General features: G+C 38.1%; 1 protein-coding gene across 2 annotated transcripts; it reads left to right on the plus strand.

Moving 5' to 3' along the window:
- LOC136432629 (annexin A6-like) lies at positions 1-27,047 on the plus strand. Of its 2 annotated transcripts, XM_066424050.1 has the most exons (31): positions 1-278; positions 586-798; positions 4,344-4,424; positions 6,165-6,283; positions 8,331-8,439; positions 8,642-8,776; positions 9,060-9,281; positions 9,928-9,996; positions 10,256-10,345; positions 11,901-11,967; positions 12,146-12,243; positions 12,548-12,661; positions 12,981-13,037; positions 13,218-13,251; positions 13,553-13,701; positions 14,040-14,144; positions 14,542-14,617; positions 14,855-14,964; positions 15,330-15,447; positions 15,736-15,764; positions 15,892-16,137; positions 19,419-19,500; positions 19,884-19,978; positions 20,302-20,475; positions 20,633-20,666; positions 21,000-21,079; positions 21,301-21,369; positions 21,912-22,010; positions 24,681-24,756; positions 25,554-25,669; positions 26,054-27,047. In XM_066424050.1, the coding sequence occupies exons 2-31, from the start codon at positions 694-696 to the stop codon at positions 26,186-26,188; spliced, it is 3,093 nt and encodes a 1,030-aa protein (XP_066280147.1). In that variant the 5' UTR covers positions 1-278; positions 586-693; the 3' UTR covers positions 26,189-27,047. The 2 variants fall into 2 exon arrangements, with proteins under 2 accessions (XP_066280147.1, XP_066280148.1); XM_066424051.1 differs by lacking the exon at positions 9,060-9,281 and having other exon boundaries at positions 2-278.
- Positions 27,048-27,076: the final 29 nt, after the last annotated feature.

The raw sequence follows: 27,076 nt of genomic DNA on the forward strand, positions 1-27,076 counted from the left end.
TAACCTAGGAGGCCGGAGCCACAGCCTGGTCACTGATCCCCTCCTGATACCGCGATGTACCGGCCATGATCGCACCCCGCCGTGTGGTCCCTGTCCTGGATATACCTGGCGATCTAGTACGATTTAGACTCCAAATCCGTGACTAGAAGGATTTAGAGAAAGCATCGGAAGTAACCAGTGCTTTAGAGAGCGGTCCGGATTCCAGCAAACAAGGCGAAAGTTTTGAAAGCGTCAACAAACAGATTAGCTGAGGCGAGCATGCGACCGCCACACTGTGTGTGAGTTCAGATCTTTATCTTCCGTTGTTGTTCTCGCTTCAACTCATCATGGACATACGATAGACAGTATCTTCAAGCTCCAGTAGACGACAAGAAGATCTGTTTCTGAGTCTCGAGTTCTAGCTAGGGACTTTAGTAATGGGGCTAGTCTAAGCAACTCCAAACCGTTCGTGTATTTTGATTTTTGTGTTGTGATCCTCAGGCACTTACCATGAAGGTCCATGGCCACAAGTCTTCATTGTGACAGCGTCCCTTCGTCCTTGGTCTTAGCAGTAAGTAACACCAAATCTTTAACATTTTCTTACAGAGCCAAGGACAGAGACTTAGTGTGGACAGCCTAAGCTAGTCTAAGGTGCACGATCGCCGAGTCGCCGACAACCGTCCCGTGTACTTTCGTACCGTGCTCCGTCCCCCCATGGCGGCCATGCCACCACTAAAAGCCAAGTCCGGCTTCCCCGTCAGCAACAAACTGCTGCAGAAACGATGGAACGACAAGGCTTTCCAGCTACACCAACAAAAGGTAAAGATTTCCTCTAATTTAAAAGAGATTTTAGATTCTGACACCTGTTATTTTGTGTTGCACACCTTTGCTCACCTGTATTGAACACACCTGTTGACCAGGTAGAACGAAAACCATTTTCTTTGTTGCAGAAATCCTTTTTTTGCTGTTCATTCTTTCTTTGATTTTGAATTTGTTTGAGGTAGTCTTAGCACATGCATAGCAGTCGTTTGAGTAGAAGTTGTTAAGCATGTATTGCCTGAGATTGGGCAAACCTGTGTGTCGTAGTCCTTGGGACTGCGCCGGCCAAAGTGGCCTTAATCTGTGAGTCAATAGAAACGGAAACACAGCAAAACAGTTGTTGGGCGCAGGAATAAAAAAGAGTGCACCCTGAAATTTGTGTGAAGTAAAAGAAATTGTGTAACATTCTGCACTTTAGCATCAATGTCATATTTCTGAGCTTAATGTTTATGTTACTTCACCACAAAGAAGATTTCTCACTGCAAGATTATAAATAAAAACTGCAGTTATCTATGGTCTAGTCTTTAGAAATAAAACCAAAAGGCGTACCAACAGAATTGAGACATACTCTGAGTCTCTGTAAAATTTGTTATTGTCAAAGGCCACTGTTTCAACTTAAGCTGTAATTTTTGCATTGTTGAAATTTTTGTCCAGTCAAAGATACCTTACATTATATGGTCTGTGCTTGACATAATGGATGTGTGCTACAGGCCCGGGGCTAAAGCTAGCCAAAATTATGCTTAGCAGTACTATTGAGCATCAAGCTGCCAAATAGCTGCCTTATTAATTTGTGCAAAATCACTCCTGTTAGTGATAGACAATGTAAGAATGTTTCTTGGCAGCAGTTGTTTGACATGTTTGCTTATTTTACATTTTCATTGGCGTTCTCTGTGGAAACGTGCCTCACGCAACTATCTTTTTGTGCGCCACAAGCCGTGACTTCACCATACAAAGTTTGGAAGGTTTGACGTTGAAGTTTGACCTGTTTCTATTTACAAAACACACGGTCGCTGGCAAAATACAAGACATCTAACATTTCAATGTATTGTGAGTTTGACACTTGCACCACACATGAGAGAAAATAAAAAGGAAAGGTGAACGTTATTTGCTCTTAGCAACATTAAGCAGTTTCAAAAACAGAACAGGTGTTTTGGTAAAAGAACAAACTTGATTATCCTGTGATGTCAGCATCAGAAAATGCTCTTTCTGTACCCTCTTTATTCATAGAATCCTTGACTCACAGGAAGGGGAAAAATAGTATTACCTTATCCAAACTCCCATATCTCTTTAGAGATGTTGGAAAGAAATTGAATGAATTGATAGAAACATAGATATCACAAACGGAACAGATACAATGTCTAGCATTCTTGTTTGTAACAGGAGTATTTTCAGCTCATGCAATTTTCATGAGTGACTTCATGCCGTAATCCAGTCCTAGCCCGACCATAAGCCCATGATTTGTGATTCTTAGTGCTTTTCTTTATTGACTTCTTCCTCGGCTTTGTGTCTGAGGCTTTTGAGGTGTCCAAGCTGCCTTGCTAAAGCCGCCTCACGCAATACATTCATTCCAGATGAACATACTTGCATGGCGTCAAAGGGCTCTTCTTTGAAAAGGTTCAATTCATGGCAAAACTATTATGAGCATCCTGTGGAAAAATACACACGTTTTGGCACATGAAGATTCTCATATATTACAGAAATTTTGTATTTTTGTTTGTTTTCAGACTTTTTTATCGAGGAAAAATATTTTTCTTGTGTAGCAAGAGTAGTTTTCTATTGATTAGCTTAACACATTGTCTACAAAAAAACAAGATGGACGCTTCTTTATCTCCATGGTGACACGTTGCCAAGGGAACGGCTTTTCAGCCCAGTGTCACAGGTGGATTCAGGTGCAATCTACCCTGTCCCACAGAGATGTCAATCATTTGAACGCTTCCAGAGACAACAGCCCTGAGAGTTTGATGGGGTTAATTTGTTTGCATGTTGTCATACAAATCAAGCAAATGGCTTTATGATTGGGATATAAATGGCTTTCCGTGTAATTTGTCTTCCTGTAGTGGAGGGTAGTGTAAACTAACCGCAGTGACCATTTACAATAAAACACGATAAGGGAGTAAGAGTCCGTAGAGTGAGAGCCTATGTGCCTCTTGTTTGTCTGAAGCTTCTCCATAGCAACATGCTTTACTACTGTTGAGGCAACAAAGGAAGACCAAAAGGTCACATTAAAAAGCAGTTAAAGGGTTGCATTTCAAAGTTTTTGAGGAGGAAAGTAGTCTTTTCATGATATCTGTATCAAAAGTGACTCAGTTTTACGAAAAGAATTTATAAACGGCCTTTTTCAGTTTATTTGACTTCGAGATGATGACATTAGAAACATACTTTACCATTGAAAGAAATTGAATGGTTCACAATCATTCAGCTCTATCAACTTTGAACTTGTGTTTATGGCAACACACTGACCTGGTCAGAAAGGTTTTCTACTGTAACTATTTTGGTGTTTTAAAAGCTTCCAAAATGTTTAGGGTTAACTAGAAAAACAAATGCTATTAGTGAGGCCTTGCAATCTCAACAACAGTCCATTTTAAAGGTATCATCTAGTTTCCACGCTTCCTTTGTGTGATAAAAGTATGGGGGCCCTAAAATAACAGTATGGTTTACCAGCTTTGTTTTTTGCTCTCCCCTAGTTGCACAGAGTATCTCCCCCAGACGTTTATATAGCAGATGTCAACAAATATTTTGTTAGCAGGTGAAAGGGAAGGAGGGGTTACGAAAGACTTTTGACCCCCGAAGCAATTTGTATTTTCTTTGCGATACTTGAGAATTTCTTGTAAAAGCTATGTAAGACTTGTGACTTTAGCCTTGAAAATATGCAAATTGTATGTGGAACCTAGATTGAGAAGCCTAATTACCACCCAAACAGTTCAAATGGGGGATTTGTTTGTTCCTAATGTTTAAAATATTGTGACAAATGCTCTGTTATCAGTAAACAAGGATGGCGTCCATCAGATTTAGTGTTGACCATACGGATTACTTAAGGACTCATGCTATAAATGGCTCAAAAGTGCCACTTAATACATTGACATTACCAATCAACTGTTATATTAGATGCATTACTGTATTGTGTGGCAAATGAGCAGATAATAGGTGAACTGATTCTCCATGTGTGCAAATTGGTTTCGTCGCCTGGGCGGGGACAGTTTCAATAGTTACCCTGGGACCAGGTAACCTTGCACTTTTGACACCACTGTGCCCCTCGCCTCCGAACAATGGCGCTTGTAATTGGCGCATCTCGCTTACGGATCGGTGCTACGCTGCCGACCATCCGACACCCCACCATCAACAACTTGCGCGTTTGAATCGGCAGTCGAGCGTGGTACGCACATTGTCTCTGCTTGGAATTCACATGAAGCAGGTCACAAGAGCAGATTATGGTTCAGTAACGTCACCCCCACTTGTTCACTGAGGAGTCCTCCAGTATTGGGTGTTCTCTGTGAAAGAGGCAGGACAAAGCACTCAATATTTTTTGTTTTCATATCCCTCTGTAGGTGGCAGCAATGAAAGCGGATCTCGACAACAAGTCCCCCAAGCCATACCAACACATACGATTACGACTGAAGAAGTTATTGGTAGGTATCACATGAAACACGTAGATCACTACGTACATGTATCTCAAAAGCATTGTCTCGTTTACAATGAAATAAAGGACAATGCATGCACTACACCACACAGGAATAAAGACGGGAATTAGAAATATCTCCTTTAATTTATAGCTGATATATATTGCACCAGCTACATAATGATAATTAGCAATCACCCATTTAATTTAGAACGGAAAAAATTGAAATTTATACTCTAAGCTGTGCTGGGTGTGTAATTAAAAGACTGCTGAAAATGATACTTAGATAATGATTGACAGTATTCAAACAAGGACTATTAAGTTCTAGACAGTTGTATAAACTGCAGCTGTATTTACATTCGAGACATTGCCATTGGTCCTACCATTGGTCTGAGGCAAAGTGCAAATAATGCAAGCAATTTGAGTGGGCAAAATATCTTGTCCACATCTATATAAGCAAAACAAAAATCAAACATGATGATAAGAATCATGATAGTCATTATAATATCATAGTAATAGATGCCTTGAAAGAGGAAACGAGCTTGAACATTTTGAAGAATCGTGTATCGTAGCACCAATGTTTAAATGGACCTGTTACCAAAGAGATGAGTTTGTTCGGTCTGCGAAAACAAAATCTACAGTCTTTGTGTGACTCAGTCTGGCCAAAGGTGGTCAGCGAGTGTTTGCTCTGTTTGTCAAGAGAGAAACAGCCCCACTCTGATAACAAAAGGCAAAGTACACAGTGATCAAACATATGGATCGGAATGTCACAAGATTTCTTTCATGCAAGACACTCCGTACCAAGACTTCTAGACTAAAATACATAAACGTGTGTGCTTTTTTACCACACGATCTATGTTTGGAAAAGAAAAAAATGCCATCAGATAAACAATCATAAAACACACTTCTAACAGTAATCTGTCGGATTGTGACTTTAATACATTTAATCCCTGTAACAATAAGAGAGTAAACTGTAAGAGTCAGAATTCAAGTAACACTACAACAAGAGACCAACGTGAGTGTACCAAATACCTATCTGGGAATGTTCGGAAGGTTCGACTTGACAGATTCTATTGATTTTACCACCCAGACAGAGAGCACTCTCCGCCTCTAATGGCACAACTTGCTGGAGACATGAGTACAGACCTTGTCGGCACCTATGTAGAACATTGAACCATTCACACAGACTTTAATCAATATGGCAAAGGCTAGAAAGATTAATGTGCAGTGCAAGCCGTGATTCGAAATTCTGTCATCTCCATGCAGGTGTGCCTGGCTAAAAGCCACACAATAAAATCTAAAATAAGGCAATTTCAAATGCATGCAAAAGACTTACTGAAAAGATGTTTAATCTGTCTTTGACAATTCAGTATTGAAAACAGACAGAATTTGTTGTTAATATGGGCTTTAGTAGCTGTGCCTCTTGCACAATCACTGTGAGCCTTAGAAGGAAGGAAAGCAAAAATATGAACATTAGAAAGAAAGAAAAAGAGCAAAGCCAAACTTGAACAAAAGAAAAATTTACTTTAACTTGCCAAAACTTTATTGCCAGTTTGCTTGTCATAGTTATTAAATGAATAAGGTTTTCTTATATCATAACATTATTTTGTGACCAATTTGTTTGAAATAAGTTTATGTTACCCTCAGATCTGGTACATTTGGTATATTCTGTCCAAGAGTAGATTCTGTCCTGGTTTGTTTTTGATGATACATGTATTGTTTAAACATCAATTCTCACTATCCCATCCAGGCTGAAGAGGAGAGACAGGCTCAGGTGGATCATGACAATAGGAAGCTCCTGGGCAGGATGACACAGATCATGAAAACACACGGATCTCTAGACAACTGGAACAACTACACACCCAGAAGGTTAGAAACAAAACTTTCATTATCCTTTTCTTGTTTACTGATTCAGAAGTAATTTTTTTGTTTACCTTGTTGGTTATTTAGATACAGAAAAAGAAAAGTTCAGCAGTATAACGGGAGTCGCCCAAACATAGGACGTTTTTTTACGCGCTCGAACTCACGGCGCTCCATTGCTGGTTGCCAGAGAATGGTCATGTTTTAATGAATGAATTTTGAACACATTCATCTAAAGAACATACATGGACAAGAAATGTATTCATAATGTTCATGGGCCCTTCACGCTCCGAGTTACAAGCGGCAAACGCTGTGAGACGTTTTCACGAATGTACCTTCTGATTTAGTGCTACGCCAGATAGTGTGCCTAACTTAGTACGCTTTGGTAATTTTGCTCTCTTCGGAAGTTGGTGATGAAGTTAGGGAAATGTAAATAAGGCTTGAAGTCTGCGATATTCTAGCTTTCTTTTGACCGGAAAATTTTGACTGTGTGCACTTCTAACGTCATGTGAGAAGGGCTATATCTAGCTCATCCCAGCTCATGTTTTGGCGGGAAATAGGCTACTACGCACTTTGCGCGCGGCCCAACGTACGTCTTGCATGCGACCCGACTTACAAAATCATTACGAAAAAACGACACCGCTTACATCAACAATACTCCGTCTACTTATTGGGAAATATCTTCGCCATCTCTGTCTTCAGTTTCCTTTTCATAGACGGTACCAATCACATGTTAGAGCGTTACAAAGCTTTACGTTGAATCGCTGTCCGCCACCATCGCGGCCCAAAAAAATGGCGGGAAAACAACGTTGCCAGACGGCAGCGATGTTTACGTTGTTTTCTTTGGTAGGTTTTCTTCTCAAGAAACACTTAAAGACCCCATTTTTTTGTGTTTTATGAAGTTATATTTCTTATGTGTATGATAGTTGTATATCTGCTTGGCACAGGTCGTATATTTAGGTATCGGGCCGTCTAGCTACGCAGTGACCCTCTACTCAGCGTTGCCATCATTATTGTCAAAATACTATTCTCGACAAAACAAGAAGTGAATATGTACACATATGTTTTGAATGCAAATAAAAATTATGTGCATGGACTTGGTTTATTTATCTTCCTTATGAGCATAGTCAGTGGACACAAACACGGCGTACTTATGCATAACAAGATCACTAAAAAGTCCGTCCTAAGTTAGGGCGCGTCCTAAGTTCGGGCAACCCCCGTTATAATGTTATATCAAGGAGGTTTTATATAAACTCCTTGGTTATATTGATACCGACATATTGTAGGACTAAACACATTGGTTAGATCCTGGTCACAAGCAATAGAATATCTAAATTTAAGAAGATTTAGTTTGTAGTCATTGCACCATAGACAGAATGGTTACAACTTATATATAAGGTCTTGATGAAATGAAATCCTCATTAAAAAGTGACTTTGATTTTCAATACAATGTGAATCAAACTTTGGCAGCTGCAACACAAAATTTTATTTTTTCTTCTTTATAACTGAAGTAAAATACCATTAATGTAATATGCAATGTTAGATACTGCCAGCATGACCCATTTTTGCTGTCAAGGCCGCTGATGCAATTCAAAAGTTTTTACAGGATGAAAAACCTGCATCTCTCTTTCTCTCTCAATACACATCAAGCAGCAATTCAGCTGGAAAATAAAGAACTAGAGGACCAGGATTTTAGCCCTCTCAATCCCCCCTTGAAACTGGGAATTGTTTTATATTCAGTAATCTTGTTGTAATCGTAGATGACTTGAAAGTATTGCCGAGTTAATTATGGGCTATTGACTTTTCAATTGTGGCATACTATAGAAGTCATACTGGACTGATTTATAGATTTGTATTTGAAAATAAAAAAAGAGTATGGAATCAGATTATTACATGAGTTTTTTATTCCTTTAGAAAAAGAAATTATTATACTGTAGATAGATTTAACCCTCCAATTTTCATGCTTGATTAAAACTGAGCTTTAATAATACCTGTTTGTTAATGCATGATTTAATGTTACGTTTGTACTGAATGTTACTGTTGAATTGAATTTCAGTATGAACTACTATGTACGAGAGAAGGAAGCTGAGAGGATTGCGATGAACAATGAGCTGATCAAGAGTCGTTTACTGGGAGTGCAGCCCAACTACAACCTCAACAAATGGGTAAGTCAGAGGGGGAATTTACATGTAGTGTGCTGTGTCAAAAGAAGTCTAAAAGTACATCATTTGTGTCATGAGCATTATTTTAATGCTTTGCATTGACCATGCAATGTACAGTAAGTATAGATGTTATTTTTTCAGCCATCTAGCTTTCGTGTATGTGTTTGCCTCATTCCGTAACTCCCGTACCATATCTAACCTACAGGAGGAAGACTTCCTAAAGCACGAGTACTACCTCGCCAACATGGCGGCCGTCACGAAGGACTACGACCTGGACAGTCTGGAGCCTACACCCCGAGACCCCCCGCGGAGAAGACGGCCAAGGAGCGTGGGAACAGAGGTGAGAAAGAAAACTCATAATTTTGATTCTTGTCCTTTTCTTGTTTTTCTTTTTTTTTTTGGTTGTTTCTTTTATTTTGAATAGTTCTTCTAACAGACTTTGTTTTATATGATTTGTTTATCTTATTTTGAATAGTTCTTCCAACAGACTTTGTTTTAAATGATTTGTACTATAAAGTTCAGGTTTGAACTAATTATGTTTAGATCCGGGTGCAAGGGAGATGAAGGTCATCAAAAATATTGATACAAAAATTGATAAAAAGCACCATGTTCTTGTTGTAAAGACAAGGCCAGTTGAAACAGAAGTGCTAGAGCACCCTCCCGTTTCGGATGTCGAAGATGGAAACATTCCAGTCTTGACCCATGACTATTACCTGGTGGACAACACCGAAGAGCCGAGAGACTTCTATGTAGACATCATTATGCAGACCAAGCCCACCATAAAGAAGAGAACAAGTATTCTCAAAAACTGGGCCGAACATGCGAACGTGTGGTCTAATCCGAAGGTTGGTTTCCCGAGGCATGTCGAAGCTTGGTGATGGGATAAAATACATCACGACTATCAATGCCTCTAACTGAACTAACAAAATGGCTCCTGAATTCAAACAATAACCGCATGACTGCATGGGGGTTTGAAATTCTTTTCATGAATTCTTTTCTCTTCTTTGAAGGGGAATGACTCTTCACTGAATTACCAGGGTGATCAGATTATGCTTGATCTTTCAGCTGGCATGTCATCTAAAACCCAAATTACATGTAGATTCTCCTTCTCCAAAGCAAACCTTCCTTACAAGGAAATATGACTGCTGATCCACTTATGTTAACCAGACCCTCTTCAATTCTTGCTGCTCCCAGATATGTTATTTCACATTTGGTGTGATTATATTGTGAGCGCAATTGCAACATTCCTAATTTCATCTGCCTCATTTTTATTTGCCCCCAATGTTTCTTATACCTTATCTTCAAATCCTGTACGTTTACCAATTATCATTATTTGCATTTTCTATTATTTATCATATGTTATTTTGACTAACAAAATTAACAATAAACATTGAAACATAACGAGCTTTGATCGGGTACATGTAAGTATGTCCAGTACAGTATTGGTCACTGTATTTTCATAAATTTTATCATTGATATTTTCATTTCCAGACCGACCGGTCCACAGAGGCTGCCAGCACTACAGACGGCGAAGTGGAGGCAACAAAATTGCCCAAAATTGTGAGTTTGTCATCTCTGGTTGATAATAATCAATGTTTATCTTCACTTAAAAGTTCATCCTGTATTGATAGAAGTCATTCTGAATCAAAGTTGAACTTCAATTGCCAACACAAAAATTGGAGTAGCTGGGTAACAATAATAAGTTAAACATCTTTCCATCTTGTACATTTGTGTAATAGTCTTGAGTTCTGTGTATGTACTGTATTTAAATTAAAAAGAGAATGGAATATAATGCTGAATGGTTACTCTCTGTCCACAGAAGCTTGAGCGGAGTAAAGGCGGTGGTACCTGGCCACCCAGGCGCTTCCATACCAAGCTGCCAAAGGTCAACAGGGTGGACAAAAACAAGGTAAGTACCAGGGAGATGTGAGAGTAAAGTAGTCATTTGGTAGTATGCATTTTTGGGTTGCTAGAGGTTCAAAATATTGCAAAAGAACAACATGATTTACTACATCAAAGTACATGTGTATACAGAAATTATATGTCATATCCTTTGGTAACTAAAATTTGCTCTTAATGCCCTGTGGCAAATCTACTGCAAAATGTAAGTACTAAGCAAAGATCTTCTTTTTTCCAACATGATTTAGAATCTCTTAAGGTTATGTTAGGTATCTTTTTAAAGATCCTCCTCCTAGCTAGTGTCTCGCATTTTGTGATGTGTTTTAGTCGTGTGAAATGCTTTTTTTTCTTTGACTGCCTTTCAAGCTTGTTTGTGTAATCTTTCTGACTTGACATGACTTTGACAGACTTCTTTAGAATTTCTGACAGATGTGTGTTTCATTATCAAAGAGCAAGGATACACCAAATGACATGAGAGATGTTGACATCATAATGTGCTACGAGAGCACATCTCTGAAGAAAAAGGGCAGGTCTAAGAAAAAGAAGAAGAAATCGAAGTCTGAACAAAAGGAATACTCACAACGTCGACCCCCTGCATTCCTGGCCATTATCGACGAAGAAACATCAGTTGACCTTGAAAGAGAAGCAAGGTCATCCTCTGAGACAGAAAGTCAAAAGGAACTGCGAAGAATGGAGGAAGACTACTTGAAGGAATGGGAAGAAGAAGATGTGCAAACGGCAGTGAAAAGTGTCAGAATCACCAAGGCGGCCTTGCCCGACTTGTTGCCTGAGAAATCAAAGTCTAGAATACTGCGCCAAAAAAGGTCAGAAGCTTTAAAAGCAAAAGCAGACGCGGAGAAAAAGACTAAAGCAAAACGTAAGAAGGACAAGAAGGATAAAGCATTGAGAAAGATGGCTGGACCATATAAGGCTATGTCAACGAGGAATAGGACTTCAGTTAGTCCAGGGTCTAGGTAAAGATGAGAAACTTGAAACATCTGACACTTGAAGAGATGGTTAAGAATGAAAATTTATTTTTTTACTGGATGATTTTGCAAAACGTGGCATTTTGTTTTTTGACATTCCTCTTATAATTACGAATCTGACTAATAAACTGTACAAATTGAACTTGAGACTGAAATAGAATAGTTGGCAGAAAAATTAGACCTCAGAACAAAATTTAGCTACAAGTTATCATTAGGAAGAGAAGAAGGGGAAAGGACATCTAAAAAAACAAGAAAGAAACACAACCAAACATTCATGTGACACTACTAGAACTGAGTAAAACGTTCTGTGACGTAATGACTGACAGACTGACTGACTGACTGACGCTGGACAAACATGGTATCGACAGGCAAGGACTCTCCTTCCTTCTATAACTATTCTCTATAACCATCTCAACGTAGCGTGGAGCTTTTTGGTAAACTTTTTAAAGGTAGGTCAGCTAGGAAACATTTTAATTTGCAATATTGCTGACACCTTTTTTGTTTGCGCTGATCTCTCAAACCTCTACAAATCATTGACATTGATGGCATTATAAGCATTTTCTCTTCCTGATGTTTCAGGTTGACTTGTCTCAACATGATGTTGACAGAGATTCCAGGATGCTCTTCAAAGCCACAAAGGGCTTGAGTAAGTTGAATACCATTCATCTATTTTTAATGTTATTCTCCTCAGACCAAACTGTAATTTACTCATTTGATTTCATACCGTCGCATAGTATACAGTTATGCAAAGTTTTAACTTTTCTTTTGAAATGGTCAGTTTTACTTGACATTTGACATTGAACATTTGACCTTTCTTCTGCCAGGCCAAAATGAAGTGTCCATAGTCATCAAAACCCTGGTGCGACGGACCTACAGACAACGTCAGGAGACCAAGGCCAAGTTCTGGGAGCTTTATGACAAGGTCAGTTGTCATCTGATAACTTCGGAGCGAGTGCTTTGTTGATTCCACTTAGTGGCTTTTTGTCTCAGTGTATGAAAGACGAATCTTTATTCTTAATTCTAATGATGTAAAGATATAGGTTGGTTGAACTAGATTTGTTACAACCTGGATTAGAAATAATCTAGCTGTAGATTCTAATAACTTCCTTCCATACAGTTCTGTCTCAGCATGTTTCAGCACCAAGGACAGTTACAAGAACATTCAAAAATATTTGTATTTGTGTTTCGTTTGTTTTCAATTGATAACTATAACTAACCCCTCACAGGAGTTATCAGAGGACCTGAAGTCCCAGCTAAGTGATGACTTTGCCCCGGTGATCGACGCGCTCCTGATGGAAAGAGAGAAGTTTGATGCCATGACAGTTCACAGTGCACTCAAGGTCTGTATAACTTTCTACCTTTATTGAGTGTTATACTTAAGATGTTCATATTCTTCTGGTATCCTTTTTGGTTCATGTCTTTGGACAGAGTTATTAGTATTTGACTTAAAGTCCATTATCATCATTATGTTCATCATGTAAGGCTGCTTGTCAATCTCCAACTGTCCTTAAAATATTTGTCGTATACAGACATTAAGAGGATATACATGTATGCTGTCCATTCACCTATGTTAAATGTTCTTTTTCAGGTTGATGAATATAATCATTATCAAACATGAACTATAGTTGTTCTAGAGATAATTTTTAATATTTTCTGCAGGGATCACCTTCAGCAGAGGCGACACTCATTGAGATTTTGTGCACCAGGAACAATAGGGTATGTATTAGAGATACATGATTTTAGTATCCTTTTGCACTATAAGTCTTCAGAGCTGTTTGTATTACCCTGTTTTCACATTAGTCTGTTTTGTTTCATAAAAAATATGGATGTAGTGTTGTGCTGTAATGGATATGCAAACTATATCATTATACTGATTTTTTTCCATGCCATCCATAGGCTTTGGAACAGATTAAGAAGGCTTACAGAGATGGTAAGTTTTTGTTCTGATTTGTTCTCAACATAGAACTGCAATGATATCAAGAAAAAGAATAAGATGAAAAAAATATCAGTTGTGTGTGCTGCTGTGAACTTAGTTTTTGTTTTTGATACAATGATTTTCTTTCTGATGTAGACAGCATCCTTCCTTAGTACTGTATATGCTGGTTGGATTTTATAACTCATGCTGAAGCTTTTAAATTCCTAATTGTCATTACAGTTGACGGGTATTACACAATGTTTCATCTCAGAGCAGGTATCTTACCTTTGTCCCTCACATTGATGGCATCTTCCAGAGCACCTGAATAACCTGGAGGACGATGTGCGCAGCGAGACAGCTGGGCAGCTGCAGGACCTGCTGCTGGGGCTGCTGGCAGGTGACAGGGAGGAGAGCAACGAGGTGGACGAAGACCTGTACAGACAGGACGCTCAGGAACTACACCAGGTTAGGACAAACAACCCCTTCTTTTTTGGATTATGTAATGATAACAGTTGTTGTATGAAATGAAGGGGGTGAAAAGACATGCTGACATTTTGACAGCTAACAATAATGCTGTTGAATGTCTTTTTCAATGGTTGATTGGGGATTGTAACAATTGTATGATAAAAAAATGAATATGTAGCTTAAAGTTTGCATCATTACCAAAGATAATTTGACTCTGATGCCTTTGAATTATCTTTTGATTCTTTACGTTTTAGACTAAAAATGTGAAAATGTCTGTAGGAATTTCACCAATCTATCATACAGTATTTTTTAAATTTGACATATTTTCTGGTTTGCAGGCTGGGAAGGACAGGTGGAGCACAGACAGTGACTCCAAACTGATGTCTCTCATAACTACAAAGAGCTACTCACACATCAGGGAGACGTTTACAGAATATGAGAAGGTTTGCATCTAAGTATTTCATGACTTTACATTTTCTTGTAAATAGTCATCAATGATATGCTTGTAATGGCTTTATTTGTGCATTTTGTTTTTTAAGAAACCTTCATTATTTTGTAAATAAGTAATATGGTGTTGATAAAGGATTATGGTTATGCACAATACAAGTTAATGAGACCACAAAACTGCTGTGTTCATTTCAATGATTTATATGATTGACACTATCAAATGTTTTGAAATTCTTTGTATCTGCATGTATAGGCCCAAAATATGTACCCACTACCATCATGCTTCATTTCGGTATTGACAAACAAATGTAAGTTGTCCTGTCCCTGATGTGTTTATGATGTATGTAGCGTACTATAGGATCTATTTGTGATGCATGGTGTTTTGATTGACAGATGGCACAGACTGACATGTTAGACATCCTGAAAGACGAGCTGTCGGGAGAGTTCCTTGCAGCAATGATGGCACTTGGTAAGGGCCCACATATTATTTAAGTTCTTAATATTCTTATGTTGTCTCTTAATATGTAAAATCACTTTTTGGAACAAATCATACGAATTTATTGTATTTTCTATTTGCAACTTCACAGCTAATAATAGACATTATTTTATGTATCATTACTCTTGTGAAAGTTGTAATTAATGGCACAATTGAAACATTTTTTATTATTTTCACTGACATATGAGTTTCTTTTCTTCCCTGCACTAGTCAAAGTCGTTTTCTACTGTCCCAAATTCTTTGCGGAGAGAATCTACCACGCCATGCGGCCACGTGGTGATTCGGCAACCCTCATCAGATGCTTGATGACCAGGGCAGAGGTAAGTCCTATCATACTTACTGACACATCTATAACTGCTGCCTGCCAAAAGGCATTTTATATAACATAAATATTTACTGTACAGAAACATGTGTTTCAGCACCAAGGACAGGCCCTAACAGCTAAAACATTATGTAAAAACTTTCAAACAGCCTTGTCCTGTGTACTTAGTTTTTCAAAATGAAAACGATCACACTATAGGCTTAACAATTAAAGTACATTTAGGAATAGATCTACATTATAAAGTACAGGTCATCTGGTAATTGCATATGAAAATAGCCAAAGTATGGAGACCAAGCACTATCAGTGGTATCGGCGGAACAATAAGACCTTGTTTGTGATCAAAAACATGTTATTTTTTTCTAGGCTGACATGCCCTTGATCAGGAAGGCATACAAGAAGACGTATGGCGCCACAATCATGGATGACCTTGACAGTTATGTCAGTGCACCGTACAAGCCCATCTTGGTTGACCTTGTCAGAGGTCAGTTTGTGGCCAACATTTTGCTTTTCTTCTTCCTTGTCTTATATGGATGAGGACTTTCTTCTTGCATTCTTAAGTTACAGTTGTCGCCAGCATTATTCAATGACCAGGCATCATATACATGTATTTATGAAGTTCATAGAATGTATTTAGTAAAAATTATTACTCTCCCTTAATTGATGAAAAGCTTTAAGTTACTTTATGCAACAATGTTATTTTCCTCTGATGAATATGACATTTACATGCTTCAATTGGATAAAGATGTTGTTTACATTTTTGACATTATAGGTCCTGAAGGCCAAGATGGACAGAAAAAGGTAAGCATATTTCTTTCTTATAAATTGCAAAACAGAATTTTGCATTACTTTATACTCTGAATGACCATTACAAACAGAAGAGATGATATTATGTTGACAAAGGTGAATCTTTGTCTTCCGCGTCCAGTCACAGAAGAGAATCAACGGCATGGTCATCCACCGTGCCCCTCCCCAGCTCAGACCACTGCGCCATCAGCCCTTCCCCCCTCCCAAACCTGTGGACATCAAGAACAACCCCCTGGCACAGCCCTCACAGAGGCCGCTGGCTGCTGCACAGAGGGAGAAGTCGTTTGACAAGACAAATGACAGAGGGGATGGAGGGAGGAACGGTAGCGACAAGGAGAACAGGGATAGAGGGAAGGGGAAAGCACAGGTAATACTGCAACTCATTATTATGGTGTTTCATGACAGCATAACTGAAATAGTTGTGGATTGATATCTATTATATATCATTGTGTATTTGGTTTGTGGATAGATGTCAGCAAAAGGATGGATATTCCGATCATGGTCCTCTAGCGGCTTTTTATGATGGTCCTCTAGCGGCTTTTTATGATACTGTAGCAAACTTAGTTTTAATAACTAATGTCTCTCAACTTAGGCAAGTACCTGTTTTTTACTGTTACTGCAATGTTCCATTTATTTTCAATAACTTATAGAATAAGTTTCTTTGCACGTTTTATAGTATCATGTCTGCTTGGTTACAGATTACTATTATTAAGAAATAGTTACCAATTGGTACCAGGTGTAACTGAAACATTGTGAAAAAGTGGGCATGTAAAGATCATACTAATAGTATATATACCTGTATGTTGTTGATATGATAATATCATATGCAAAATGGTATTGTAACAATGTTATTTTTTCATTACAAATCCCTTTTGTACTTAGACTTTTATTTCCTCACTTGCTGCAAGGATGAACCTGATGTCTATCTGGAGGTACTGAGTTATGAATTCCCCACTTTACTCATGCAAGTGATGCACTGTTAAGTAAAGCAAGAGCATTTGTAAGACACACATGCATGTACAATATTCTAAAACGTAAAATCTTTGAACTTCCAAAACACTTTTCTTAGTGTAACATATTGATCATAATTTGTATAGGACAACTTGATCTAATTTTCAAAAGATGTAATTTATGCTTAAAATACTTAAACTGACCTATTTTCTGTGTGGTCAATATTGATCTGTGGAACAATCATTGTATATTTTATACAAATGGTAGAGGAAGTGCTTCTGTGAGCAATAATGTGATTTTTCCTGTAGACTTTTCATGAGGATCTCATTAGGAGAGGTCCCCCTGCGTGGAAGGTGGCCGCGTGGATGCTGGAAAACCGTGGCCTCTCTCTCGAAGTGTCTCTACCCAGTGTTGAAGAAGTAGAGGAACAGGAAGAAAACGACAGTGGGAGAAGCAACCAGGATGAAAGAGAGGAGGACATAGATGGATCGGAGGACACGTCTATGGAAGAGATGCCGTCACGCATTAACAGTGCACCAGCATGTCTGACTACGGCTTACCCAGATCCAGATGAATCTACTTGTACCAAAGAAAAGGATGAGGAGGAAAAAGTAGAGGAGGGTCAGGAAGAATTAGATGATAATGATATGGACCATGAGAAGGATATCATGATAGCAAATTGTATTCTAGATGAGATGATTGAGATGGTGCTTGAAAAAAAGGTGGAAGAACTTCTTATGGATGAAGACAGAAACCTGGACGAGGGAAGCCAGGAAGAATCAGAACAAGGCACTGACAGGGAAAAGGAGGAAGAGACAGACATTTTAGAGGCTGTTGAAGATGAAAAAGATGTTAAAGAAGACCAAAACGAGGAAGTAATGCCTAGCACATCTACAGAAGAGAAAGCCAAAACAAAAGATGAGGACCAGCCCACACAGATGCCTGTCAAACCTAGGAAGAAAGTGACCATTCTAGAGTCCCCAATAGAAGTACATGTGATAGTGAACCAACAAGAAGACCGTAAAGAGGAGGATGTACAAGAAGAAGAGCTGCTTTCTACAGAAGAAGAGGAGGATGAAGAAGATGAAGAATATGAAGAATATGAAGAATATGAGTTTGAGTCTGACTGGGAAACAGACAGCAATGATTCCAGAGAGATATCTGATTCAGAAGTGGATGCACACAAGCACTGTAGTGTTACATAATTTGAGGATTTTTGTTTTCTTACTTTAGAGTCCTTTGCAACAAAAGCTGTCTCATGTCAGTCTGATAAACCTCCTTGGTCTGATGGAATACACATAGTTTCATGTTTTTTTTTTAAATTCTATTTTGTGGAAAGCTATTCCATAATAGTAAATTTCTTACCATCTAGATGAATAGATGCAGAGACTCTATATACTATTGATGTCAGGTCTATCATTATTGTACAGTATATCTACTAATGTCAAGTTTCATAGTTTTCAGAAATATTGATCATTTTCAGTTATTCTGGCCAATAAGATAAGAAAGAAGGTGAGCATGATGCAGCTTTTGTTGTTAAGGTTCATAGTTGTATTTTGTCATACACAGTACAGGTGATATCTATAATGATTCGTAGTTCCATTGATAATAGATACTAATGTGTTAGCATGTGATTCACAGCGATTGTAATACAATGTGTATCATTTTATCTTAAGTATGATGATCATTTATTTGAGTGTTTCATGCTTGTGTTTTCAGAGCATATCATTGTGCAAACAAACAAAATCAAGAACATTGTAACACTACAGTGCTTGTTCTAAACTTTTTTATGATGTGACAAATTTAATTTAACTTGGCTACACATGGACTAATGATGTCTTGCATGTCTGGTGTGTTACAGCTAGTGTATTATGCTAAATTAAGAATTAAGGTGTCTTATTGTACTTTGCTAGCATAGTTAACTACAATCATATTATAATTGTAATTTGGGTGTGAATGTTTTATTGTGATTGCAACTACACATTGTGCATTTTATTGGCAATTGCTCCACATGTTACATCTGATTCATCACAGTTGTAACCATAAGCTTTACACTGTGAGAAAAATGGTGTTTAACACTGAAGACATCTAGTGATTTAAACTCTGGAAACAGAAAACAGCATTACAGCCCAGAGAAGATATACATGTAGCAACAAAGTTTAGGAATGCTGCAAGGATGATCATGGAGTAAAACAAGGTATCAGAATAGATGCAGCGCACTGTGATCAAAATAGTACCCATACACACAGGCACGGTCTGGAATTGCATGACTTGTGGTCTTTTACACACCATTGTTGGCACTCTGTATGCATCTCATCATAAATTCCACCTCCATTCACAATTCTCATTCAGGGAGAGCACCCATCCTTTCAATGAAATAATTTTGTCAACCAAAGAATAGACCTGGACAAAAAATGTGCACAAGAATATCCATGCATATCATTTATTGTATACAGCAAAATTGCCTCATCACCAATTTATGTTTTTCTGATACCTTTTTCCTTTTTTTTGTAGCCTTACAACCAGTCATTGCACAACTCTCAAAGTCTTGATAAAAGTCAACATCTGTAGTCTTCTAGATTATAAAGCATACCAGCTGTAGGTGACTTGAAAACAATGACAGAGTAATACATTTCAACAATTTGCTGTTTGATAATATAACCAAATTGTTTATTCTTTTGTCATTTATCTACTCAGGCCAGTGGCAGTGTGGTTCCTGCCAAGAGATTTCATGTGGAGAGAGACTGTGAAGACTTCAGGAATGCCATATCTAGATGGGGTATGTTTTCTTGACATAATGATCAGCTGTATATGTATTTCTCAGTAAGTAGTCTTGAAGCCATATGTTGGAGGGAAGAGAGGGACAAAATGGACAGAGGTTTTGTCTAGAGACAATGCACAAATGTAGATGTATGTGCGTGTGTGGGGGGGTGCTTTACTGTATGTTGATGACAGATTTTTTTCAAATTTACATGTATAATCCTCTTGTCTTCATAGCCACTAAAAGTGACAAACATTTCTGACAATGTAGGCATTAATACGATTCGCATGGCTATGAAATATCCCAGTTCCTGAGCTAGCACCCATTGTAATATCACAGTCACAAGAGCCAATATTACCGGTACAGCTGAATTATTAATTTCCCTCTTGCACCTTTTGCAGGTACGGACGAGGAACCGCTCATCAAGCTGTTGTCATCCAGATCACATGACCAGAGACAGCAAGTCAAGAAGCAGTACAAGACAAAGTACAACAAGGTAACAATATCTGTGTGTTTGCTGAATAATTTAGTGCACGGAATGCATTGTCTTCATACTCGTCTGCGTTCCTTTTCATTCAACGAGAAGAAAAATGATTGACGTATATCCAAAAATAGACTTTGCAACAGTCGCTAGCTTTCAAATATACAAACACATGTATATGTTACACGTTGTACTTTTATAAGCTTAAAGGGATTTCAACACTGATGCAGTGCAGCAGCACATTGCCATACTTGTGGTGTTGAATCTGAAAATATGTCCCATTTTATCTATTCCTGGAAGTATGTAATATGATTTATCTTCCCATTCTTCCCATACAGGACCTCTTGCAGGACTTGAAGGCAGAGATGGGCAGCAGTTATGATGACTTACTTGTGATGCTGCTGACACCGAGGTCTGACTTCGATGCCTGGACCATGCACAAGGCAACACAAGCTAACGATGCGAACAGCCAAGCAGTCTTTGCAGGGATGCTGTGCACCAGAAGTAACAAAGTAGGTCCAGTTTGGTGTAATATATATGCTGTAGCCATTCATTGGATGACTCCAAACAAATTGTTCTGATTGCACGCATCCTGACTTGCAAACTCTTAGTCTTAAGCACTTTTACTGTCTTTTTAAACTTTTAACTGTTTTTTGTTGTTGTTCACAGCAAATCAGGTCAATGCGAGAGACATACAAGAAATGTGAGTACTTGTGTATATGTTATCCGTTACTTCACAATTACATAACACATTTATGTATTACAGATTTTTATGAGCCATAAGGAAGTCTTCTGTGCTGAACAATATTCTTGATATAGAAAGTTGACGTACTTATGGGCCAGTATGAAGTGATCTTTAACCTGCTTTAAATCAGTAATAGGAAAGTTACAATGTGTCAGCACTTGTTATAGCAGTTTATTGAGTTATCACCAATGCAGAAATATTTTAAATTTCAGTTAATTCTTGTCTGTAACCCATCAAACAGTATTGATTTGTTCTACTAACATGTCTCGCCCCCCTCCCCCCTTCCAAAAGTGTTCTCCCGTAATCTCCTGGATGATCTGAAGGCCTGTAGCACAGACAGGTTGGCTGACCTCCTACTGGCTCTCACTAAGGTCAGTCATCTTTATTTCTTGTTGTGTTGTTGATATTGTTATTTATCGAACACAGCATCCATGGTTGTTTTTTGTCTTTGTTTCTTTGTCAAAGGTTAGCTTTCAGAGATGTTTTTAAAGACTGATCTGAAATTTGAGATGATAAGATAGAATGAAATTTTGGAAAGTATAAAAAAGCTACTGGTAGTACATGTAGTTTTTTTCCTGCTATTTTAAATTAGGGTGACAGAGAAGAGAGGGGTAAAGTCGACCAGTCACGAGCCAAGGAGGATGCCCATGAGTTATATGAGGTATGTGAAGAATAATGTTGACAGCAAAGGTTTTGTATCTGTCACATGTAGAGTAAAACAACACAAGGCAGAAAGTATACATTTAACCAAATCTATAATTTGATAACATCTGACACATTTGTTTTGTGATATTTGATTATTGAGTTTTGAAGATCTAACCTCCATTAGAATTAATCTGCCAGGTTGAATAAATCAACCACTTTGAAAAACAGCGGGTTTGAAAGATCTCTTAGTGCTTGACCCCCCAGGTGGACACAGTTTAGATCAAATTATACCTCCGGCGCATTATACTTGGGCACGTTGGGTTGGAGATCTGTTTAGACAATTTATCTTTTCAGGGTGGCGGAATTATGTACCCTGGTGATATTAATTTCGTAGTTTCACACTCAGTTTCACACTCAGTAATACATATAGATACTGCAAGGTGTGTTAAACTAGTTTGTCCCATTCAAGAACAACAAATGCTTCATCTAAGAGATGACAACCTCTGAACAATACAAAACTGTACAATAACTTGTTGATGCCTCATTTTTCCTCTCCAGGAGGACAAGCTAGGTGCCAATGACAGGTCCAGGATTGTGGACATCTTGGCCAACAGAAGTGTACCTCAACTTAAAGCAACACTGCAAGCTTACAAAAAGGTGACTAATTGATTTCTTCTCTCGTCTTGGCTTCACTAACGAAGATTGTAGGAGTTGGGTCCACTTCTGGTATATGCCCTCTGGTGGCTGATGAGTCTGATGGTGATCAATTTAGAATATAATTGACTTCGCCAAGAAGTCTATGTTTTGATGCTTGTCTGTGTGTCTATTAGTGAACAGAATAAGTCGAGAACGCCTGGATGGATTGTTGTCGTATTTGGTGTGTTGATGTGTATGTGGGAAATCTCAAGATGATTAGATTTTGGGCGAAGTACTTTGCATAATTAACGAGAAAAGTGTAAAAATGTGTTATATTGTATGAGTGCCTGTGCTGGGTACCAGCTGGAACGTGTTACTGGTGTAGGGAAAGTGTTACTGGTGTAGTAAGGAGATATTCCCATTGGGCCAGGGGTGTTTGACTGTGAAGGCCTAAAAGATCCTAAAACGTGTTGGCTGACACAAATTGGCTTCTCACTGACTTTTAGATCTTGATCTTGTGAAATTGCACTGTTCCTCAAGGCAAGTAGTTACCTTCGCCGAGAAGGTTATGCATAGGGTAGCCTGGGTGCCATCCTATTTCTACCGGGGCTCCTACACTCGCTGTAGTAGTAGAGTTGAGGGTAGCGAGTGTAGGAGCCCCGGTAGAAATAGGATGGCACCCAGGCTATGCATAGGGTAGCGTTTGTATGTATAAGAAGACCAGCATAACTCAAGAATGCCTGGATGGGTTGTCTTGATATTTGGTATGTTGGTAGGTCTTGGTGAGACCTGAAAATGATTAGATTTTGGGCCCCCTAGCGGCTTGTTATAGTACTGCAGCAGAAATTCTCATGTTTTGGATATGCTATGGAACCGACTTTTGAGTGGTAGATAGCTCTTTGGAAAGAGAGTAAAAGGTATCGGTTTGGACACCCTAGCGGCATTTTCTGGGACTGCAGGAGCAGGTTCCGCTTCAGACTGTGAAAGGGAATAACTCAAGAAGGGCTTGATGGATGGTCATGCTTTTTGCTAAGTGGATAGCCTGAGTGATGATTTACATGATTTAAAACTTATTATGCAAATCAGTATCTAATTTGCATAACTAATGATGAAAATTGATACATCCTCCAAATTCCATAATAGAACTCTCAAACATGTGACATGGCCGAGGAAGAGAGAAATAGTAATAAATACCAACTATGCAAATGAAGACCTCTTTTGCATAATTAATGAGAAATTCTATAACTCTATAACTTACGTGGTGCTTTGTTTGATTGGATGATAATGATGTAAATCAGATTCTAATTTGCATAATTAATGAGGCAATTTAAAAACCCGCTGTGTTCCATGATATGACTATTCAAATATGCGAATTTGTAACTGAGGAAGAAAGGAATGTTGATAGATAGAAAATATGCAAAGTAGACTAATTTGTATAATTAATGTTAAACTACTATAATTCCATACTAGTTAATGATGGCAATTTCATACTTGTGGCATTTGGAAGTAGTGTGAATGTGAACACCATTGAACCAAATTATGCTAATAAGGAGCTTATTTGCATAATTGATGATAAATGTTAGCATAACCTTCTTTGTTTAGCTCATAGTCATACTTTGGACAACTTATGTTACTTGGGTGAAGACGACCAACTGGTATGATTCATAATTGATGAGAAACACTCCCAATAGGTCAGTCATAAAAGTTAAGATCATTTGGCGAAGGTATGAGGTCGTAGAACTCTTGTTATATATAGAGGGATATAGTTTCCCTTTAATTGGTGAAATTGCTACATCTGGAATGAAGATGCCTATGGCACTTCCATAAGGTTCTCTCTAGGATGGTGTTGAATATACAGAGGATAATATATATCCTCATGCAGACAAAGGTTCACTCTTTAGTGTTCTCTTCCAACATTATATTGAGGTCTGTTTGAGAGTCAGAAACTTTAGAATACTGTCAGTGGCAGTTTTGCAGTTTCAGTATGGAACAATGTTGTGCATAATTAAGATAGCTGAGTATCTGTTACAGAGTTGGGGGTTATTACACTGACTACCTCTGTATTTTGTCCAATTAACTCCATCCTTAAATCATTGTGATTATGGTAATAAGCTGTTTTGTTTGTTAAAGTTGTTTGATATAATTACATGCATGCAGACAATTCTAAGGGTGTTGGCTATTTTCCATCTGCTGTAATTATCAATTGTCTAATCATTCGCAATGTGACTAAAAGGTCATCAAAAGGTCATAACTAAAAGCACATACAAAGTTTAACACTCTTGTGAATTTCAAGGGTTTTTTAATCGAACCAAAACTGGCAATCAATTTGTCATTTGATAGTTTCTGAGCAGATGATAATAATGATAAGATAATGTTGTTTATTTGTCACAAAATGGTACCAAAACTGGCAGGGTTCCCTACAGGTGCCATGAATCAATCTGCCACTCACACTCTTGAATATGCAAATTACAACTGCTTACAAGTAGCAATGTATATACAAACAGATGGATCATCAGATCTCTCTCTATATATATATTCCCATTATCATCAAGTAGATACAAGTCGCTTTAAGTCAATTTAGAAAATCTATTTTCAGACTAGTTACAAACCATAAAATCAAGAAGAGGAGAGTTAACATCGTTTTTAGCATACTAAGATACAAATGTGTATCTAACTTATTTACACTTTCAGGTTTCAGGCAGAGAGCTGCTTGAGACTATAGACGCGGAGATGCCAGATGAGCAGAAAGTGGGCTTTGCTGCCATTGGTGAGTTTTACGGCAACCATTAGGAGATATATCCGTCTTGCTGAATCTTAACCTTAACTCTAAGTGTATATGATTGTCAACTGCCTAGTTAGTACATGCTTCTTTTTCATTAGTACATGCTTCTTTTTTCATTAGTACATGCTTCTTTTTCATTAGTACATGCTTCTTTTTCATTAGTACATGCTTTTTCATTAGTACATGCTTCTTTTTCATTCTTTGTACTTTTCTTTTAGCACTCTCAATTAAAACTATTGATGAAGGTTCAACATCCAGGTAATGAAATATGCCAAAAATGGTTGTAAGACAGTACTCAAGCAACTGGATACAATTTTGAAACAATCAAAACAGTCAAAACTTTCACAATTTTGTCCAGTAACTTGAGTAACTATTTTTGGCGTAAATTCAGACTGTGGGACATTCTGACTCTTTGCAAACTTCCCTCGAACTATGACCCCACGTACCTCGATGTATGAAGTCATAAACCCAGAGCCATCCATTTCTAGTCTTTTTGTGTTTGTGTCTACTGATTGGCTAAATAGGTTGATTTCCAAACTGTCTCAAACCACCTCTTAGAAGCGGCTTAGAATAAACCGAATCGAGGCCATTCAAATGGATTTGCCGCATTCATGACTTCATGTTTACAAAATTAAATCGACTTGACTACCAAATTGATTTTCGACATGAACAGGGCCTTACAATTTTATGGTCCATAGAAACCAATCTACCCGTATTTGACCAGTCCTGGTTGTGAAATCATATTCTTCGTATGACATTTGCCGTTGTTTTCCCTACCACAGTGCGTTGTCTCACAGACCCTGCCAAGTTCTTCGCTGGCAGACTTAAAGAAGCCATTGATGGCTCAGAAGGAATGGACGAGGACACCTTGATGCGTATTGTGGTGACAAGATCAGAAGTAAGTCTTCTCGTAGAGCCTCTTCATTCATCATATTGCTTAAAACTGTATCATTTAAGTGTCTTTTTGCATGTGGATTTTCTTTTGAATTGAAATTTTGGTTAGCTTAGTAGCAGGTATAGTACATTATACTTAGTCAAGCATGCTGTGTTTTTGCTGTTCTGTAATTCAAACAACTTTAGGTGACAGGAAAATGATATAATTCTAATTTCAGATAATCCAGAAAATATTACATGTAATGTCTGCCAGCTAGTTTTTCTCTAGGTTATGTCACAAGAACATTCAATTTCTTTTCCTATGATCGACCAACCTGATTAAGCTGTTCTTAGAACTTAATAAGTTGTTTTGGATAGGATTATCACAATTGATCATCTGTCCCCACAGGTGGACCTCCTGGAAATCAAGCGGTTATTCAAGGACCAACAGGGTCAGGCACTATCCCAGGCTGTAGAGGACAACTGCACAGGGGACCACAAGAAACTGCTGCTGGCACTGATTAAGGGCAACAAGGGCAGCTGAATCAAACCCTCCACACCATGATGCTTGCAGTGGTTTAGAACTATTGCCATTGAAAGCTGATACAAAGAAGTTACCCTAACAACATTTTTGTCCAGGACCCCTTTTCCACTAGATGTCAATTGCTGAGCAACTAATACTGGATTTGCATGAACCTTGATTTTTTAATCGGAGTATGTTCAGGTATGACTGAAAAGACAGCAAAACATACAATGTAAGATGATTCATTCTTCATCTGTAAAATTTGTTGAGTTGCTTAGCAGTTGCTCCGTGGTCGCAGACTCTAGTGAAAAGTGGGTGTTATAACCATGACCTCTTCTCTCAAGTATTATCAAGTGGGCAAAACTGCTGTGTGAGACCATGACATAGGCACAACGCCTTTATTAAGATAGGCAGCTTTTGCATTAGATTTCTTTTTTTTTAAATACCGTCCAACTTTAGAATGCTCCGTCCAAACCTTAAGTTTACCAACTTAGACCCTGCCTGAAACAGTGTCAAGTAACTTTTTATCCAATCACAAAGGCTGTTTCTGACAGCAGTAAGGAAGATAATGAACCTGATCAATCATTGGACCACATCAGACTATATGCAGTATTATTGTGTCCGATTCTGGCAAAAATTGATGAGAATACATATCATAATGTACATTTATATTCCAGAAATGTGTATACAGCCCAAAGATATACATATCTATCAAGAGTGTGTACAGATTTTTAAGTCAATGTAGAGAATTCCAGATCTGGTCTTGGTTGTGTTTTCTGAAAAATACACCTGATATTTTGCAGCAAAGCGTTTATCTTTTTAGTGTGTGTTTTATGCATGCAAATATCAATATAATGAATAAAGTATCTTTTTCTACAAATGCTATTGTCTTGTCCAGATTTTCTGTAG

The sequence above is a fragment of the Branchiostoma lanceolatum genome, chromosome 4 (genome assembly GCF_035083965.1).
Source record: "Branchiostoma lanceolatum isolate klBraLanc5 chromosome 4, klBraLanc5.hap2, whole genome shotgun sequence".
NCBI classification, from domain to species: Eukaryota; Metazoa; Chordata; class Leptocardii; order Amphioxiformes; family Branchiostomatidae; genus Branchiostoma; species Branchiostoma lanceolatum.

What these genes read in the sequence shown, in the direction of transcription:
- LOC136432629 (XM_066424050.1), top strand. Translation starts at nt 694, where the DNA reads ATGGCGGCCATGCCACCACTAAAAGCCAAGTCCGGCTTCCCCGTCAGC. An exon ending in CAAGGAGCGTGGGAACAGAG is followed by an intron (nt 8,777 to 9,059) that starts GTGAGAAAGAAA and finishes CTTGTTGTAAAG; the next exon opens with ACAAGGCCAGTTGAAACAGA. An exon ending in TGTGCACCAGGAACAATAGG is followed by an intron (nt 13,038 to 13,217) that starts GTATGTATTAGA and finishes TGCCATCCATAG; the next exon opens with GCTTTGGAACAGATTAAGAA.